General features: G+C 51.4%; 7 protein-coding genes across 7 annotated transcripts; 2 read left to right on the top strand and 5 right to left on the bottom strand.

The window, feature by feature from the left end:
* Nucleotides 1-3,063: 3,063 nt before the first annotated feature.
* PODANS_1_21610 (uncharacterized protein) lies at nt 3,064-4,038 on the bottom strand (the record flags this gene model as incomplete). The annotated part of the gene is made up of 1 exon (XM_001906442.1): nt 3,064-4,038. One exon carries the CDS (start codon nt 4,036-4,038, stop codon nt 3,064-3,066), a length of 975 nt encoding a protein of 324 aa, XP_001906477.1.
* A 569-nt stretch (nt 4,039-4,607) lies between these two features.
* Nucleotides 4,608-5,109, top strand: PODANS_1_21600 (uncharacterized protein; the record flags this gene model as incomplete). The annotated part of the gene is made up of 2 exons (XM_001906441.1): nt 4,608-4,683; nt 4,763-5,109. The coding sequence occupies 2 exons, from the start codon at nt 4,608-4,610 to the stop codon at nt 5,107-5,109; spliced, it is 423 nt and encodes a 140-aa protein (XP_001906476.1).
* A 2,535-nt stretch (nt 5,110-7,644) lies between these two features.
* Nucleotides 7,645-8,349, top strand: PODANS_1_21595 (uncharacterized protein; the record flags this gene model as incomplete). Its single annotated transcript, XM_001906440.1, has 2 exons — nt 7,645-8,064; nt 8,119-8,349. The coding sequence occupies 2 exons, from the start codon at nt 7,645-7,647 to the stop codon at nt 8,347-8,349; spliced, it is 651 nt and encodes a 216-aa protein (XP_001906475.1).
* Nucleotides 8,350-8,937: 588 nt separating this feature from the next.
* PODANS_1_21590 (uncharacterized protein) lies at nt 8,938-10,368 on the bottom strand (the record flags this gene model as incomplete). The annotated part of the gene is made up of 1 exon (XM_001906439.1): nt 8,938-10,368. The coding sequence occupies one exon, from the start codon at nt 10,366-10,368 to the stop codon at nt 8,938-8,940; it is 1,431 nt and encodes a 476-aa protein (XP_001906474.1).
* Nucleotides 10,369-10,937: 569 nt separating this feature from the next.
* On the bottom strand, nt 10,938-12,627 carry PODANS_1_21570 (uncharacterized protein; the record flags this gene model as incomplete). The annotated part of the gene is made up of 3 exons (XM_001906438.1): nt 10,938-11,020; nt 11,106-11,336; nt 11,391-12,627. The coding sequence occupies 3 exons, from the start codon at nt 12,625-12,627 to the stop codon at nt 10,938-10,940; spliced, it is 1,551 nt and encodes a 516-aa protein (XP_001906473.1).
* A 686-nt stretch (nt 12,628-13,313) lies between these two features.
* On the bottom strand, nt 13,314-14,116 carry PODANS_1_21560 (uncharacterized protein; the record flags this gene model as incomplete). Its single annotated transcript, XM_001906437.1, has 3 exons — nt 13,314-13,600; nt 13,686-13,896; nt 13,958-14,116. 3 exons carry the CDS (start codon nt 14,114-14,116, stop codon nt 13,314-13,316), a joined length of 657 nt encoding a protein of 218 aa, XP_001906472.1.
* Nucleotides 14,117-14,644: 528 nt separating this feature from the next.
* On the bottom strand, nt 14,645-16,468 carry PODANS_1_21540 (uncharacterized protein; the record flags this gene model as incomplete). The annotated part of the gene is made up of 1 exon (XM_001906436.1): nt 14,645-16,468. One exon carries the CDS (start codon nt 16,466-16,468, stop codon nt 14,645-14,647), a length of 1,824 nt encoding a protein of 607 aa, XP_001906471.1.
* Between the last annotated feature and the right edge of the window lie 714 nt (nt 16,469-17,182).

Here is a 17,182-nt window from a genome sequence, read left to right as displayed (position 1 = left end):
TTTAGAGGTTCTAAATAGAGGATCGTTATATAAAGTAGCACGAAGAAACTAATTTATCTACGAGGCTAGTCTAGCAATATACTAGCTAGTACAAGGATACTAGAACAGTGGCCCTACTATATAGGGCACAGGTTGGCTTGTAACACTACCTGGACCGTGAGCCCCGGTCGATCGCGCGGTCTAGTCTTGATGGGTCCCCGGTGGCCCCACTGTCTTCCAGAACCGTGACAATATAGTACTACGCTATATTATAGTAATATATATATAGCTAAAGGAGTTTATTATAGACCGTAATACTAAATTCGTATCGAAGTTTTAGAGAGCGTTAATAACGAGGCTAAGGGTAGTAAGTAAGGCGTCTTCGGCTTACTACCCTTAGATAAACGGTTAAACGGAATGGCTTAACTCAATCGTAAAATAGTACCTACGGAATTGCATTAATTTCGAGCAGGATAATTGGGTTGAACTATTGCCTACGGCACAATTAATATATGATATATTACTAATAGAGACGACTAAAGCCACGCCGTTCTTCGTAAACTTTAGATATAAGGCAGACCTACGGCAAGGACTCAGCGTTAAGGTACCCAGGGCTGGGGTCAAGGCAGACAAGCTACATATACTCTACGGTAAGCTTAAGCAAGAACTGGAGTTTGTAAGGGAAAGGATACGGAAATACTATAATACCAAAAGGCTCGAAGGACCTCGCCTTAGGGGGGGAGACATAGTATTCCTTTCCACACGCAATTTACGCACCAAGAGACCTAGCAAAAAGCTGGACCACAGGAGAGTGGGCCCATTCAAGGTCAAAAGGAAGATCTCAGAGACGGCATTCGAATTGGAGCTACCCAGTACGATACGTCTAAGGTCACACACTTTCCACATCTCGCTCTTAGAACCGGCACCACGGGCGGCCAGCCCAGACACACAAGTAAAAGCCGAGGACGAGAAAGAGGAATACGACGTGGAAGAAGTACTAGACTCTCGCATTAATGACGGACAACTGGAATATTTGGTTAGCTGGCTAGGCTACCCAGCCACGGATAACTCTTGGGAGCCAGTCACGAACCTTAGTTGCCCTGAGAAGCTGAAGGAGTTCCATCGGAGGAACCCTGGACGGCTAAAGGAGGGGAACTCCGGGGAGAACCGGCCGTCGAGCCAGGAAGAGGGCCAAAGGCAGACTGGAGGTCGAGGGACGGATCAATTGGGAGGTTTGGATCTAGCCAGTTCGACGCGGAGGTCCAGTCGAAGGAAGGGACCAAGGAGGGGTTAGCGGAAGAAGCGGCTTGCGCCTCTTCCCGCTCCAAGTCCTCAATCAACCGCTGCTCGCGGGCTGCGATGCGACGAAACTTGGCGGATAAGGTACGACGCTGGGTATCTACCCGAGTAAGTTTCGACGCCGCCTGTAACATGGTTGCGCGAGCCTCTTGCTCTTCGGCATCCAATTTCTCCTTTTGGCGACGAAGGGAGGCCGTTAGGGCGGGAGTGAGACCCAGGACATCGCAGTCGGGACGACTAGCACGAAGACAATGATTGCATTTGGAGGAACGGTCAAGAACGCGGCAATCGGTAAGGTTAAGGGTTTCGCAGGAAGTACAGGGAAGCATTTCGTCACCAAATAAGTCAATGGCGACTGCAAGATTCTGACGACGAAGGGTGCTGGAAAGGCCTTTCGGCGTAGGTTTCTTAACGCGGTTAGATATAGTTGGAGGATAGTGAAAAGAGGGAAAAAGACTTACCTGGGAAGGTTGTCGTTGAAAGAAGAAGTAAAGCTAGGCCGTCGGGACGTCGGCCTGAGGGGGGGAGCATCGTGTCACAGTCCTGGTACAAGGACGAGAATTACGATTGGTTATAAAGGGCTGTGGGGCCATAGGAAACAAAATCCAATCGGGAATAAGGACAGGGAGCCAATCACGAGGAAGAACGGCTGCTCAGTGTGCTCGGGGCACTGAGCAGCGAGGCAGAGGCGCTCAGTGCGCTCAGGGGACTGAGCGACGAAGCAGTGTGCTCGGCCTGCTCAGGGACCGAGCATGATGAGTACTACTAAGGAAGTTCTATATCTACGGAGGAACTAGATAGCTTGTAGATAGTTCCGCAGTATGCAATACAAGTCACAATCGTTGGTATCTTAGCTATTGTGACTAAGACAAGCCATTGTTGTACACTGTTTAGCTGTACCGAACCAGGATTGTTCAGAAGTGCCTTCAACCAGTATCCCTTTTAGAGGTTCTGGATAGGGGTTCGTCACACACTAGTGTTATCGGTTTAACGCTTATACGAGGGTGAAAGCCGTAATTAGCGAAGAATAGAGATACTCTCGTTGTCTCTAATACCATATTATTACCGGCAAATTTAGCTATCGGTAACCACAGGGCCCAGTCATCCTAGGCCCAGAATGTATAAAGTCGAAGGTACTGTTCTATTTCAGCGCTAATGCGCTCTGTCTGACCATTGGTGGAGGGGTGATAGGCCAAGGACGGTCTTAGCGTAATTCCTAGGCGAGTGGAGAGCGATTTCCACATTGCTAATACGAACTGGCTCCCTTGTCAGACACAATAGTTTCTGGTAATCCGATCATCTTCGTAGAGCGGCCAATCACAGCAATGTGCTTATAGGTCCTCCCCCTCACCGAACAGGGTGGCAGCGGCATCACGTAGTCGGTGGTACAGCGATTCCGAGAGCTACGCAACTGAAGAGCGCCTGGCGAAGGACAGACGATATGATGCCGCCATCGATCAAGCATTGATGGTTTTAATCTACAGAAGGAAAAATGCAGGACACCGGTGGCTGTGGCAGTCAGATCTTATGACCTGGAGAAAGAAGCCGCTCATCTCAAAGAGAACAAGGGTGTCGAGCCTTGGTTTCCGTCATCACGAAAAGTGTTGAAGGAGTTGGTTGATGGGGCACAGGCTCATGGTTTTTGAGGTTAAAAGCTTTTCGCGCTCTGCATTATACTGTTGATTCGAGACGAATCACAAATTGTTTGCCCTATTTAGACTCCTTAACTACCTACACTTGGATGGCCCAAAGATCCCTAAACCTTCAATACCGGCACCACGCAGATCAGCGACGTTTCGCCATGATCGCATCCCACATAACCTTCTTCTCTCTCAACTCCTCCCTCGAGAAATGCGTCAACATGCTGTCAGGCAGCACGCGGTCCATTAACCCAAGCTGGAGATCATGACCCCAGTACGGTCTCACCTCCCTCCACTTCCGTTTCACTGCCCCGTCAATACCTCCCACAACATAGCTCCCAAACTCGTCAGCGGTAACGGCACCCTCTGCCATAACATTGGCCTGGCTCTGCACCTCGCCTGGCGCAACAGCGAGGCAGTCGATGTGGGCTGTGGCAGGATCATCCTCGAGCTCGCGCGACAGACCCATGCTGAAGGCGTAGTTGAAGGCTTTGGTGGCGCTGTACATGACAATCCATGGCATTCCAACACGGCCAGCCGAAGAAACATTGAGAATTAACGACCGCTCGTGATTTTGTCTTGTCGATTTTGATGAAAGAAGCGGCAAGACGAGATTCGTCAGACGCGCCATGAAACGGGCGTTCATGTCAACGAAACCATCCACCTCGGCAGTGCTGAGGGTGCTGAGAGGTCGGATCGGCGGATCAGCCATGGGAAAACCGCCGACATTGTTGACGAGGATGGAGATATTAAGGTCCGAAATGGCCTCGACCGCTGCCGAGAGCTCCTCCGGGGTCGCGGTGCTGGCATTGACGACGAGGGTGCGCACAAGCGGGGGATTGAGACTTTTGGCGGCCGAGGCAAGCTCGTCTGGGAGGTGGCCGAGGAGGACAACACCGAAGCCTTGACGGACGATGGCGCGGGCGATGGCGAGACCGATGCCGGCGCTGGCTCCGGTGATGAGGGCGTAGCTGTCGCCGCTGGTGCGCTTGTAGGCTGTGAGGGGTTTGGAAGGGCGCCAGAAGTGGTAGAGGACGAATTGCGATGCCCAGTATAGAACCCGGAGCACGGCGGCTGCTCCGACGCCGGCGAGACAGGTGACGAGGGTTCCGGAGGCCATTTTAGGGTTGTTGGGCTAAACTTGAGGTCGGCTAATGAGTGCATAGTGTTTGTGAGTTGGACATTGGGGTGGTAGTCTGGTGGGGCAGGTGCAAAATGACGAATAAGAAACAAGTCTCTACGGGCCACGGCAAGATCACAATAGGGGTTGTACCTTCCATACATTAGGTCTCCAACCAGGGCATAGGTCCGGTCCTTGGAAGACAATCATCAGCACAGCCTGCTAGAACTTCTCACGAGTACGATCCAGACTGGTGTCACGTCTTGGTCCGAGGAAGACTCGCAGCTGAAACGCTCAAAGGAGCAAATTCTCTAGGACACGGCACTGGTTTTGAAGCCCGATCTCAGTGACAGCAATGCATACCTCTTCAAATATAAGAGATCTACAATGTCCCACTATGGTACCTACGCTAACCCGATCAAGACTAGACTTGCAACGACGCGAGTCATGTTTCTCTAATCGTGGGCCGCCAAAGGTTTCCAACTCTCAACACCAATCTCAACTTCTGCCCGGGTAAACACCGTTAAACCAACTCATTGACACTCAACACTCACATCCTCTCCCGACAAATGGATACATGTACACCGGGTGACTCCAAGATCGGGTACGCATGCCAGCTCACTCCCGAGGCCTACCTCGCCAAGCGTAGGTACATACCTTACCCTCCCCTATGCAAGTGACCTATATCGCCGTGTCCAGCATGACTGACTAACTCACAATTCAGCCCTCACACGATCTTTCAAACATCTAGTACGTTTGGGCAAACGCCATGCAGCCACGGCAGCTAGCTGGGTCCGTCGTCACATCGACCGTGTGTACGATGATTACAGCTCCGCACATCTTGCCCGTGACGAGGACGGTGCGAAATTCAACCCCGCCATGCTCCAGTTCTTGCGACCAATCAGACGCATCATGAACATGGAAGATCCAGACGCTCCAAAGCAAGCTTATCTTGTCATGACTTACCTTCAAGACCTATGGTATGATGAGATGGATCAGTGGTGTAATACCTTCCCTGAGAGCAACCACACCATCATCCAACCTTCCACTTCTTCACAAGATGGGATGTGAAAGTCGAGATAATAACCTCAATTGTAGATTTGCTAGAGAAGAAGACTCGATGATGACTTTGATACATGACTAAAATTTAGCCGCGATGAACTGGAGGATCTGCCTAATCTCATCTCGATCTGTCGTGATGTGGTATGTGCGGCGATACTGAGATGTCCTAACCGTGGCCGTATTGTCGACGTACAGGTAGGACGCTTGAGCGCCATTGTACTCAAGGAAGAGGCATTCAGGTCCTCGACCGCCCATCCCATAATTGCGTCCTTGATAACCCTGGGGCCGAGTCGCGATACAGCATTGTTGAACCTCGCCGGCAAGATTGTCCCAGTTGAAGTTGTTGCCCTTGCCTTCGAATGCGAGAATGAGTTTGATGTCGGCGACCCTTACCAAAGCAAGATCGAAGCGCCGCGGCGCCATTTGCTGCTCCGGCACCACGAGCCATGTAGGGCAGGGGAAGACGCTGCTCAGCACGGCGTTCCAGCCACCGTTGCTGATCGCCTCTTCGACCATCGCATCAGCGACGTTGGCGTCTGGCCAAGCCATTGTCAACGATCTGGGACAACGAAGGTCAGATGCACTCTAGTTAAAATATTAAAGCCGTGGACCTCAAAAACAGGTATCGTGACACATACCTCTGACTGAGTGGATAGGGTAGAGAGGTAGGTAGGTGAATGAACCACAGCGGACGGAAGTGAAGTCCCACGTAGGTATTGCAAACAAACAGGATGTTGATCCAATAATGGTAGAGGCTTGCTTTCTTACCTAGGTAGCAATGTGAAAACACATTCTCGTCCCCCATCTTATATCGACAAGCACGCATACAGTTTGTTGCCGCCGGGTGGGAGAATGGCGCTTTGGCTGGTCTGGAAAATCATTGGCCCAAGCCCCTTGTAAATGCATCAAAAGATCTAGACACAATATCCTCGGACATAATGCTCCTCGGATGTGAAACGGCTAATACAATTGCGGGATGGGCCGTGCCACCGGCCAGGCATCGGACCAACCACGTTCTGCCAAACGACAGTGGCTATGCGCTATGTTCTCGAACGTCGGGTGATAGCTGTTGCATCTCTCTTTTGGGAGGCCTGGCTTGAAAGATAGAAGCTGAATGTTTATTGATGCATGATGGCGACCGCAGAGCATCAGTGTCGATGTTCTCGAGCGTCAAGTGATAGCTGTTTTATATCTCTTTTGGGAGGCCTGGCTTGGAGGACTGAAGCTGAAGGTTACCTTACCTTATGCGATCACCCTGCCCACGAATTCATCGAGAGCGGAAATAACTGGTACCACCGTTGCTTACACGCCCAAATACTGCCTACACAAAAGTCAAGATTATCGGCGATAATAAGGCGTTTTGGGAATAGTAATATTTACAGTTTGTACGGTTTTGGTTTGTGCATTGTAACGTGTTTAAAAGACGGTAGGTCTAAGTTGTGTGGTCTCCGTCTTGAGGCCGGGTGGCGAGGCAGGACGGCAACTGCATCTCAGTATGCTCTCTGGGGTCGGGTGATAGTTGTTTCTATTCGAGACACACTTGCCGAACTTCCGTTCCTTGTGGGGAACGTGCAATGTACCTTTCGACAGCGCACCCGTAATTTTGTATACCTGTAGGAAACACCACCATTACTGTCCATTGCTACATCGCCGTTCCCCGTCGCCGTCACTGTCACCATCACCATCACCGTCATAGTTACCGTCAACTACCTACCCACGGCCCACCTCGCTGTCGTCAAAGTTAAAGCCATGACCGTAACGTACTGGTGAGGTGCGTGGTAAGCGAAACAAAGACTGTATTGCAATGAAATCTGAAAAAGGTACATTGCAAAATGTTACCTGTCTGCAGGGTTAGGGCTTTGTATACCAAGGAAAAAGCAGCCCCACAAGGTACGGATTAACAGAGTGCACAGTACGGCAAGTGTCTCTCTTCTCTTCCTCGTTTGGGGAGCCTGGCTTGCACAACAGAAGCTGAGAGTTGAGTGATGCATGACTTGGGCTGCAGGCAGTACGTTCCAGTGTCGCTTGATAGCTGAGTCTGGCTTGGAGGACAGAAGCTGAAGGTTCAGTGGTGCATGATGGCGGCTGCAGAACATGGAAAGTTTACTGCCGTCAAATCCGTAACTGGAATAGATTGTTGGCATCGTGGGAGCTGAGGGCTCTCCACAGGTAAGATGGTCGGCTGAATGACGATGTGGAGGCAATCCGGTTCGTTTAATGATGAAATCTCAAACACAGGGTTCGCAGTGATCCTATCACCCGCCACAGACCCAGTCTCAGTTGAATCATTTGACGCCGAAGGTTCTGACTGGCATGCGATGGATCACCGTCGATGGGTACCTGGGGGGTTCCTGTGTACACGGCGGCAAGGAGGAAGGTTGAAAACACGGAGTTCCTCGAAGGCCCACTGTCACTCAGTGGTCTATAAAGAGCTCTGTTACCCAGCCAAACTTCAGACGTCCTTCAGATCTCCAGAAGACACATCTTCTTTTCCCCATACTCACTTTATTGAATCCATCCATCAGCAAGACACACCTGCCCATCATGACGACTCGCTATACTGTCCAGGTCGAGGAGGCTGACTCCGACATCAAGACATTGCACGGCAATGCGTATCTGCTCCAGGTCGCCAAAGCTGTTGCAACTGGCGGCAAAGCCTCGTTCAATGTGGTCTACGCCTCCAAGCTCCTCGCTCCCCACATGAATGTTCAGTGGACCACGGTTTACGGCATCAACTGGGCCACCGAGATGCCGGCCCAAGGAGCGATCGTCACCTACAGTGGCAAATGGAAGCAGTGCAACCTGGGCGATTCCTACACCCTGACCCAGGACGGTGTTTGGGCTGCCACACAGGAGAACTCCAATGCCAAGGAGAATGCCCTGAACATTGCCTCCAACGACTACGAAGTTCCGGTCCATGTCCTTGTCGGCGTGCAAGACCCCAGCACCAAGATGTGGACACCGGTGAGTTGTTCGCCTACATCCTTGTTCTATCCTTGCTAACTCATCACCGTGCAGATCTGGTTTGGCAACAACAAGCTCTTGAAGGGTTCCCACGGAGAATATGAGCCGATTGAGACCGTCAACATCTGGTATCAGCAAGGCGACCAGACCGCCACCATGATTTCCAACCAGGCGACCTCAATCCAGTCTTACGATATGCCGGCTTCGCACCCAGTTTACTTTTCGTATGACGCGGCTAAGGGCAAGTGGCGTACCCCTCAGGATGTCACCTTCAACTTCCCTTGAGTACCTCGGTACCTTACCTGAGGTGCCTAGCATGGCGACCTCGAACAAGACGGAGCTGGGCGATGGACGATGGAAGATGGGGGGGACTGGTCAGGGGCACACGTATACAGTTCCCGGGAGAAAAGGAACAACCGACTACCCTAGATAGATGCCAGCACCAGTGGTAGTGACAATACAAGTCGTGTTGATCCGTGCTTCGTGGCGATGTTCCCAACCCCGCTGTTGAAAGATGTGGTTAAGGGGCTTGATTGAATACCTAAGTAGCTAGGTAAGTACTTGACACAGATGGATTGATGGTTGAATATATGCCCCGTGACCTCCTGAGACCCCTTAATGACCCTCAGACTTGGGTACTCATATGATGGGGCCATGATCCTGTTCTTCAGTACCCACATCATGACTAACATGCTCAACACAGACAGTCTGACGGCATAAATTTGCACACTTTTATAGCAGATTGCGCAAGAATAATACATGATTTATGTAAGCTAGGGGTATCAACTAGGTAGGTAGTTAAGCTTTCCATCAATGGAATCAACATCTCTTGAACAACAAGGTATTAAGTATTACGTTTGCTGTATGCAACCTTTAAACCGCCCTGATGACGCCATCCCCTATCCTCTCATCCGTCTCTTGCCGCCGCGGCGAAGCAGGCGTCGGCTGCACTGAAGTCATCGTCGGCCCAATGACCACAGACCCAGAACCCAGCACAGGCCCAAGCACCGCATTCGGATTGCCCAAGACCAAGCCCCGGTGGGCAGAAGTGTTCCCACTCTCCATCGAATGAGCATCGCCAATGCTCGACGAAGGAGGCCCAGGATAAGCAGGCAAAAGCATATCACCGTCCAAGTCACCCGCCCCCCCTCTCGCCCTACCCCCTCCTCCTCCACCACCACCACCAGTTTGTCTCATCTCCATACCCTCTTGCACATTAACCGGCACCCGACTCCCCAGCAAGTGCTCAGGATACTTCTGTCTGAACCCCCACTCGAGCCACAACTTCAATCTCATCCCCAAAGGCATCCCCTTCCACAGAAGCCTCAACCGTTCCTGATCTTCGGGACTTCGCTTGTGTTCGTATGCCATGAAGAAGATCATGAACAGATAGATGAGAAAACACCAGGCCACTGTCCCGCAGCGGAAGCAGCCTTTTCCTTGCATCAAGCGAGTGAACCAGAAGTAGTTTTCGACAAAGCCGATGAGGAAGATGATAGGGAGGGCTATGGCGAGGATGAGGATCCAGGGCTTGATCTTGCTGCATTGTCCGGCGTAGGTGTAAGGACAATTGGCTGCTCTGATCCGGGGATCCTCTTCGCCTGGGAGGAAGCAGTGCATCATGTAGTTGTAGTAGATGTCACCATAGTATGTCGAGCCCTGCGATTCTGGCCTGCGTATAGGGGGGAGGTCGGTTGCTTTGACGTGGAAAGTCGTGTAGGTCATGTGCGACGTCGTCGTATACAGTATCCGTTCATAGTTGTGGCTGACGTAACTATACATTTCATCTACCCGTGTCATGACATGTGTTTCGACGCTGGCTTTGGAGCTCATGATCGGGGTCAGCACTGACGGAACGTATGCCCAATACTTGAGGTTGGTTTCTGTGGTGTATTCGAAGGGGGTCGGGCAGCTCGTTGGCGCGGTCAAGGTCACGTCGACAAGCCACGTATGGGTCGAAAGTCCGTAGTCATCGTAGGTTGCCAGATCGGATTTGGGATATGCGTCGGTGGGATAATGGTATTGGACTACGTCCAGATCCCAGAACGAATAATAGCTTGTTGTGGTTGAGGTTGGTGTTATGTCGGGTAGTAGGCTTGTATGTGTCACTAGCAAAGGACTCCCGGTCTCTGTTTTTGTGCATGAGGCAATAGTTTGAGTGAAATCACCAGGCCTGTCGCAGCCATAAGGGCGGACATATTGGCGTTCGACGTATATCTCCGTTGCAGTCCAGAAACTCGCCGCTGTTATTTGGGATAGACTGGCTATAGCCACAAGCCGCGCGAACGACCGCATTCGTGCCATGGTGAGATATCGGTGGTTGAAGCACTGCAAGTACGGATAGACGCGGGTGGTGGCGTTCTGGCGCATTTAAGGCGAGCGCCTCCTCTGCCCTGCCGAGACAGTCCAACCAACGATGTAACCTTAACTGGACGTTTATGGACACAAGCTCAAGCGTCAGCCCTTGGCATGGACCCTTGGTGCCATTCTAGAGGAAGCGAAATGACACCGGCATCTGTACACTATCATCCCGTCACCTACTTTGCATAGAAACGCGATAGCAGCTGAACTACATGCACGTTATGCCAAGGCTGCCCTGTGGAGGCCTGCCAAAGAAACCTCGGCGCCCCGTTCACAAGGCTCTCTTCTTCGTTGTCCATCCAATGAGGACCTAGAGATATCATGCACGGTTCTTTTGTTTTGATAGCGTGGAAATGCTGGCACTGCATTGCGGAACAAATTGTTTGTCTCCTCTTACCCTAACCCTCATATAACAATTACCCCTGAACCCCTGAATGGAACACAAAGTATGCGCACAAGGAAAGGAGATGATCATCTATCATCGTTGATGTTGCCTTGATTCAATCTTGATTCTATCCCATCAAAGGCTTACTCTTCTTTGGCAATGTCACCCTGAACACCAAGGCCTGTTGGTCCAAGCTACACCCACTCGCGTCTTTGTAAGGGATCTTGCCATTGTTGATAAATCCTGATAAATGTCAGCATTGCATCGAAGTCTTCTCTCCAAAACAAAAACTTACCATTCTGCGTTGTAAAGTCATTATCAGAGATCGCAATCAGGAAGTACTCATCCTTCTTGCCATTGTCCACTGGAACCAATACCAAGCTCTCCCACTTTTCGTTCAAGAGGCTCTTTGTTGGCAGCGCTGGCGGTCCATTTCTCATCCCAAACTTGTTTAGCTGAGAGTTGATGTTGAAGTCGATCCATGGGCAGAGCGTGGCAGGTGTTATCTCTGGTTTCAAAACACCATCTGCTCTCACCCTTGTCGGTATCCATCCCCCATATCAGAAGTAAGACCACATACCTGCACCCGCAATCGAAGCATTAAACGCATCATACCTCCCCCCCTTCACATCCGTCGCCCTCCCAATATCAATCACATCCACATGCCTGTACACACTCGTCGGGCTATCCGTGCAAGCACCCACCCCGCTATCCCTCGGCAGGACCAGAAGCTGCTTCTCACTGATATACTTAATCTCACTCTGCGCCGCCACCCTCGTCCTCCCTTGCCCATCGGTAAACGTACGCAAAGGCACAACCCACTCGCCAGAATATTCCACCTTCTTCCCCCCCTTCCCCTTCCCCTTACCCTTGGCAACATCATACCTCAACAACCGAGCATGTCTCCTCGTCGCAGCATTCTGACCCCCCTCCAACCTCCCCGCACTCTGCAACATAACCCACAGCTTCCTCCCATCAGGACTGGCGGTCAACCCCTCAAACCCCTGGTTATTCGACCGTCCCTGACTTGGGTTAGCAGGAACAGGCCGCTTGCCCGAGTTAAAGATAGGGGCGTTGTCACTGCTGAAACTGAGGGTGCCGTTTCTCAACGGCAGCAAAGCATCAGGTGGCGCGATAACATCAAGCATTTTCCCACTGGGGGAGAAGAGGTAGATGTACGGGCCGTATTCGTCGCTTATCCAGAATGTGCCGTCTTCGTTGAGGACTAGACCTTCGGCATCGATAGCGATGCGTTTCCCACCTGGTCCTGGACCGCCGAAGCCATCCCCGGGGAAGGTTGATGCGGGGAGGGGGGGGAGGTTGGGGAGGGTGATGATGCTGTCTGGGTCGACGCCGGTGAGGGGGTCGCCGGTTGGGGAGGTGAGGAGGATGGTGGATTTGTATTTGAAGAGGAGGTTGGGTGGGAGGGGTGGGGATTGGGATGATGATGGGGGGGAGGGGGTGAAGGTTACATCAAATGTGTGGACGCGGGGGATGGTGTTTTGGGTGCCTTGGGTGTTCCAGCCTCGGTCTGGGAGGCCGTAGAGGGTGCCGGTGTAGTATGTTTGTTTGTTCCTGCCGGTGATGGAGGTTCGCTTTTTCCAGTTGGTGATCGCGGCTGAGGAGCCGATGCTGATGGTGTCGCCGAATTTGTCTCTTGCGTCAGAGGGGATGGAACCGAAGCCAGCGAGTTCGTTGTAGGTGTAGGTTTTGCCTTGACATGTTGTTGTGGAGACAGGAGGAGGAGATGGCTGGGGGTGTGAGAGCGCCGTGCTCGCCCACACGACGAGGACGCCTAATCTGCGCAGGAGGGCCATGACTCTGGCGGAGACGTGCAATTGGTAGTGAGAGTGAGGAAGTCTGCTGTTCTCATGGAGGGCATATTCGATTTATGTGCTCAGTCGGGCACGTGGGCACCTTCCAGCTCATGCATGATAGATGCAAGCTGAGAAACTAGAACGAGGGAGAAAGTGGTTGACTGTAACGCTGGAGTGTGTCTCTTACCCACGTGCTTGTTGGAATCGAGATAGGGTAGTGAGCTGAAGGAAAAGGTGCGGGGGATCGTCAGGAACATGTGGGTGTTTTCGCCTCCGTGATTGGAAGGTGGCGACAACATGATAATGCTAAGCCATGTGACATTTGTTGACGACATACATAACTGCATCAAATCAACGGACCTTGAGGGACATGTTTTGACCATCATGAATGAATATTGATTGTTACTTCGCGGTACTCCTTACCCAGTCCTGGTTGCCTGCCCTCGCTCTGGCATTGTAGGCCCTGCCCTCCTCATCGAGCCCGTGGAGATCATGAAGATACTCCTTGAACTGCCTTGTCATGTCGCACACCTGCTCAAAGTCTTTCTGGTCCAGGGTTGGGCCTTCATGCTTGGACTTGTCACCTTTCTGTAGGAAACGGAATTCCGCCAGGGCCACTGCCGTTTGGAAAGCTGTTCATTGAAAGTCTTGTTAGCACCTGTCGATGACGTTGCCAGTGAACTGGATCAACTGGACTTACCATTCCGGATTTCACGGCCATTCCATTCGAGCTTTTTAATGATATCATCCTCCAAAACGTACTGTTTGGCACGCCCAGTGATGATGAAATCCTGACGCTCGTCGGTGAGTTTGTCGAAGAACTGTGTCCAGATTTGGCGGCGGTTGTCTTCGCTGAGAGGATCATACTTGATGACAACGTGAATTCTGGAAATGAAGGCATCATCAAAATGCCCTACACGATTGGTGGTCAAGAACAAGATGCCCCTGTAGTATTCGATGCAACGAAGGAAGACTTTCCGAGAATTCTGTTAGCTTTATCATCGATGTCGCCATCAAAGCATGATGCATTGTGAAATAAAATTGCAAATGGAGCATACCCGACACAAGACTATTGCGTTCAAGATCACTAACAACGCGTCGCTCGAGATAAACGTCGGCCTCGTCAATCAGCATGACAGCCCCCCATTTTTCAGCAAGTCTGAACCACTTTGAGAGCTGCTGCTCCATTCTGATTTCGTTGATGCCGATATCGCCACAGGTGAGGGAGAGCAGTGGACGATTCGTGTATTCGGCAATACATTCTGCGGTCTGATACAAGACATTGCTTGTTATTCGTGAGCTCTCGGAAATGAACTGAGGCCCAACTTACATATGTCTTCCCAACGCCGGGGCCACCATGAAGTAGGAATATCTGACCCTCCCCCTTGTTTTCGATGAAGTCGGCGCGCCAGGACGTAGCTAAACTGTCTTTTGGGTCGGTAAATTTCTGCACCAGGGCCTTGATCATCTGTTTCCGGGGAGCTGGCATCACCAATGTATCGATAGCACCCGGGTTGATATTCGGCTCGAAGCAGCGGGCCACGTCAAAAGCCTCTGGAGTGATTTGATACAAGTTAACGAGATGTACAAGAGCTTCTCAGCATCATTGGACCACATACCCCAGGTTCTGGACTTCAGCACGATACCGTACAGAAGCGAGTCGCAGAGCAAGTATCTGTGGTTGGGATCGTGATCTCCAGGTCCGAGATTGAGATCCTTCACGCGGGTGGGATCCAACAAGTCATAGGACGCATAAGGAAAGTTCGGCGGAGGATGGGGTCTTCTCCCGTAACTGTTTTAAGCCATGTCAGATACATTATTCTGTCAACGTTGAACCAGAAAGGTACCTAGTAGGTACCTATGTAGGGTAGGCTTACCATTCTTCACAGCCACACATAGCCAAGTTCTGTCCAATGTCGTTAGTATTGCAAATTTCCGGTGCCGCCCCAGGCCATTGAGTGTAATAAGCCGGCAGAGTCTATGTAGACCCTTGCCATCAAGCTAGATAGTTTGCGGATTAATTTAAATTAGCATTGGATCTAATGAGGCCAGGAAGAAGCGAAGTCAATAAGTCACATACCGGCCCTTGTCTTGTAACTTCTCGCGAAGCCCCTCGCATGAACGGATCCATGGGCGGGGGAATCCACGGCGGCGGTGGTGGTGGTGGCGGTAACTGTTCGCGATTCGGGCCCTTTGAGGGATTTGGGCCGATCCTCTCCCTCATCCTGAGGCTGTCTCTGGCTTCTAAGGAGCCTTTATCGAACAGCTCACCCCGGTAACGTACTTGTTTCCCAAGCAAAAGGTTGTACCATTTTTTACCATTCTCCTCTAACCGCCTTTTGGTTTTCCCGCCGTCGCTCTTATCGAAATACTCGCACGGAAAGACCTTCAAGGATGTGATTGCACGCTCCCCGCCAAATGGAGGAAGAACCACCTCCGTTGAGCTTCGGCCAACAAACCGCCCGTCATATGTCAGCGACCACAACCTGATCTTGTATGGCGTGAGTCGTTGTTTCGGGTCGGAAAGAATAGCGGCATCAGACACCACCGATTGGACCACATGAGCCGCAAGGTTACCTCGAAATTCCACGTAAACAGTGGTGCCGGGCTTGAACAAGAGCCACAGCATCTCGAAGGTGCAAAGATTTCGCTGGTGCAGGCTGCGTTCAGCTGGTATCCTGTCCTTGTAAACGTTGGCGTGGAGATAGTCGAGGAGCAATCCAAGATGCTCTCCTGCCTTTGCGTTCAAGTCCTCATCATCATCCGCCCCAGGTTCTGACGCGACTCTCGGAATGGAATCTGGCGCGTGCTTCTCAGCCCCTATATCCCCACGAAGGCTCTCGAGCTCTTCCAAATGATGACCGATGACCGCGTAAGGCTCATCCAACTCCAAAGACCTGCCTTCAAGATCGAGTTGGGGGTAGTAACGCACTACCATTCGGAGAGCTTTTAGGAGAGCCTGCGACCCAACTACAATTTTTGTTGCGTGCACGTTCACTGTGACGCCGGGATCTTCCATCATGCGAGACACCCTGTCACGCCTGAGGTCGTCTGAGATGTAACGAAAGACCTCGGGCGCATGGGAGGTCTTCAGCACAGTTACCACGCTAAAGACTGAGGCTTTGTACTTCAAGACACCCTGCCGGGCGACATCGAGGTCAAACGTCGTCGGCCAGGGACGTATGCCGATATGTCCTTCCTCGCGGTCGATATATTCCACCGAGTATGCCACCATTGGTTGCTGGTTATGTTCTTCGCCCGTTTCCTGCTGACGAAGCGGGACGTGCTCGAAACGTTTGCGAAGACGGAATCCATTGCAATGAGGGCAATTGCATGCCGGGTTGTAATCCTTGTCTGTCAAACCATCGTCTCTCTCGTCGGCGCTCTCGTCAGCGCTACCGTCAGCGCTCTCGGCAGGCCCTGCTTGATCATCCGTTACACCTCGGCGCGGTGTCTCCAAGAGATTTATATCACAACGAGGACATATATTTAACCCAAAGTCCGTTAATATGCTATGGCTTCGTCCGTTGACTGTGCAATACAAGGGCACCGGTGAGCTCCATGTTTCAGCGCCGGGCTTCGATGTCTCGGGGGTGGCTTTCTCTGTTTGGCCGTTGGGTGTCTTGCCGTCTTCTACGGCGCCCGGCGGCGGAGGCTTGTCGCCCAGATCATCCAAATAAGGCTCGTGAATGGCTTCTGGCGTTGTTGTTTTGCCTGTGGACAGTCCACAATCCTTCGGCGGGACCGGTTGCTCCACCGATGTGCTGGAGGGGGGTTGCAAAGAAGCCATAGGGAAATCTTTCGAGTAACCTAAAGATTGATAACCGGAACTACCAGACATATCATTGACGACACTCCCGGAGATACATGGTGGCGAAAGAAAATGGGTGGGGATAAAATCGCTATTCCCTCGAGTCCCCCCAGAAAAGTTACCCCTCACCCCCGAACTTCATGTTACCCCAAGGAGTCGCAGTTGGCGCCTGCGCCACAGTGCTGCCTGAAATCACTGGCCAATTGGTTGGTTGGAAAATTTGTGCACACTTAATTCCTTGTGGGTGGCCGTGCGGCTCTGCCTTTTCTCCTTATAGTACTTATACCGCTGCTTTAACACTCCATCCATACTTTTTAAGACTTAGCCCCGGTTTTTTAACACTTTGTCCAAGCATTTTTACCCTCCATCCTAGCTTCTGTTTATCTAAACTTTTTAAAACTCTACTCCAGCTTTCTAACACTTTATCCAATCTTATTTCATATATGCCCCAGCTTTTTCAAGAGCTTATCCCAGCTCTTTTGATACTCTACCCCAACTTCTAATATCCATTATCTCGGCTTTTATCGTGATCCACCTCTCAAAACTCACCCTCACAACTCACCTAGCCATGAACGATATCAGAGAGGAGGATCCAACACCCATCACACCAGCAGTTCGTTCCTACAGTCTCAAAGTCGAAAAAGAAAACCCAGAAGACCCTCTCTCTCAAGCACTCGGTTCCACAGTTCAACAGGCAGGCCATCGACCGAGTATTCAACGTGTTAAAGCTCAGGAGTGGGTTTA

Source organism: Podospora anserina, chromosome 1, assembly GCF_000226545.1.
Source record: "Podospora anserina S mat+ genomic DNA chromosome 1, supercontig 6".
Lineage (NCBI taxonomy): Eukaryota > Fungi > Ascomycota > Sordariomycetes > Sordariales > Podosporaceae > Podospora > Podospora anserina.
Note: the sequence above shows the minus strand (reverse complement) of the source record. Positions and strands in the feature narration are given on the sequence as shown.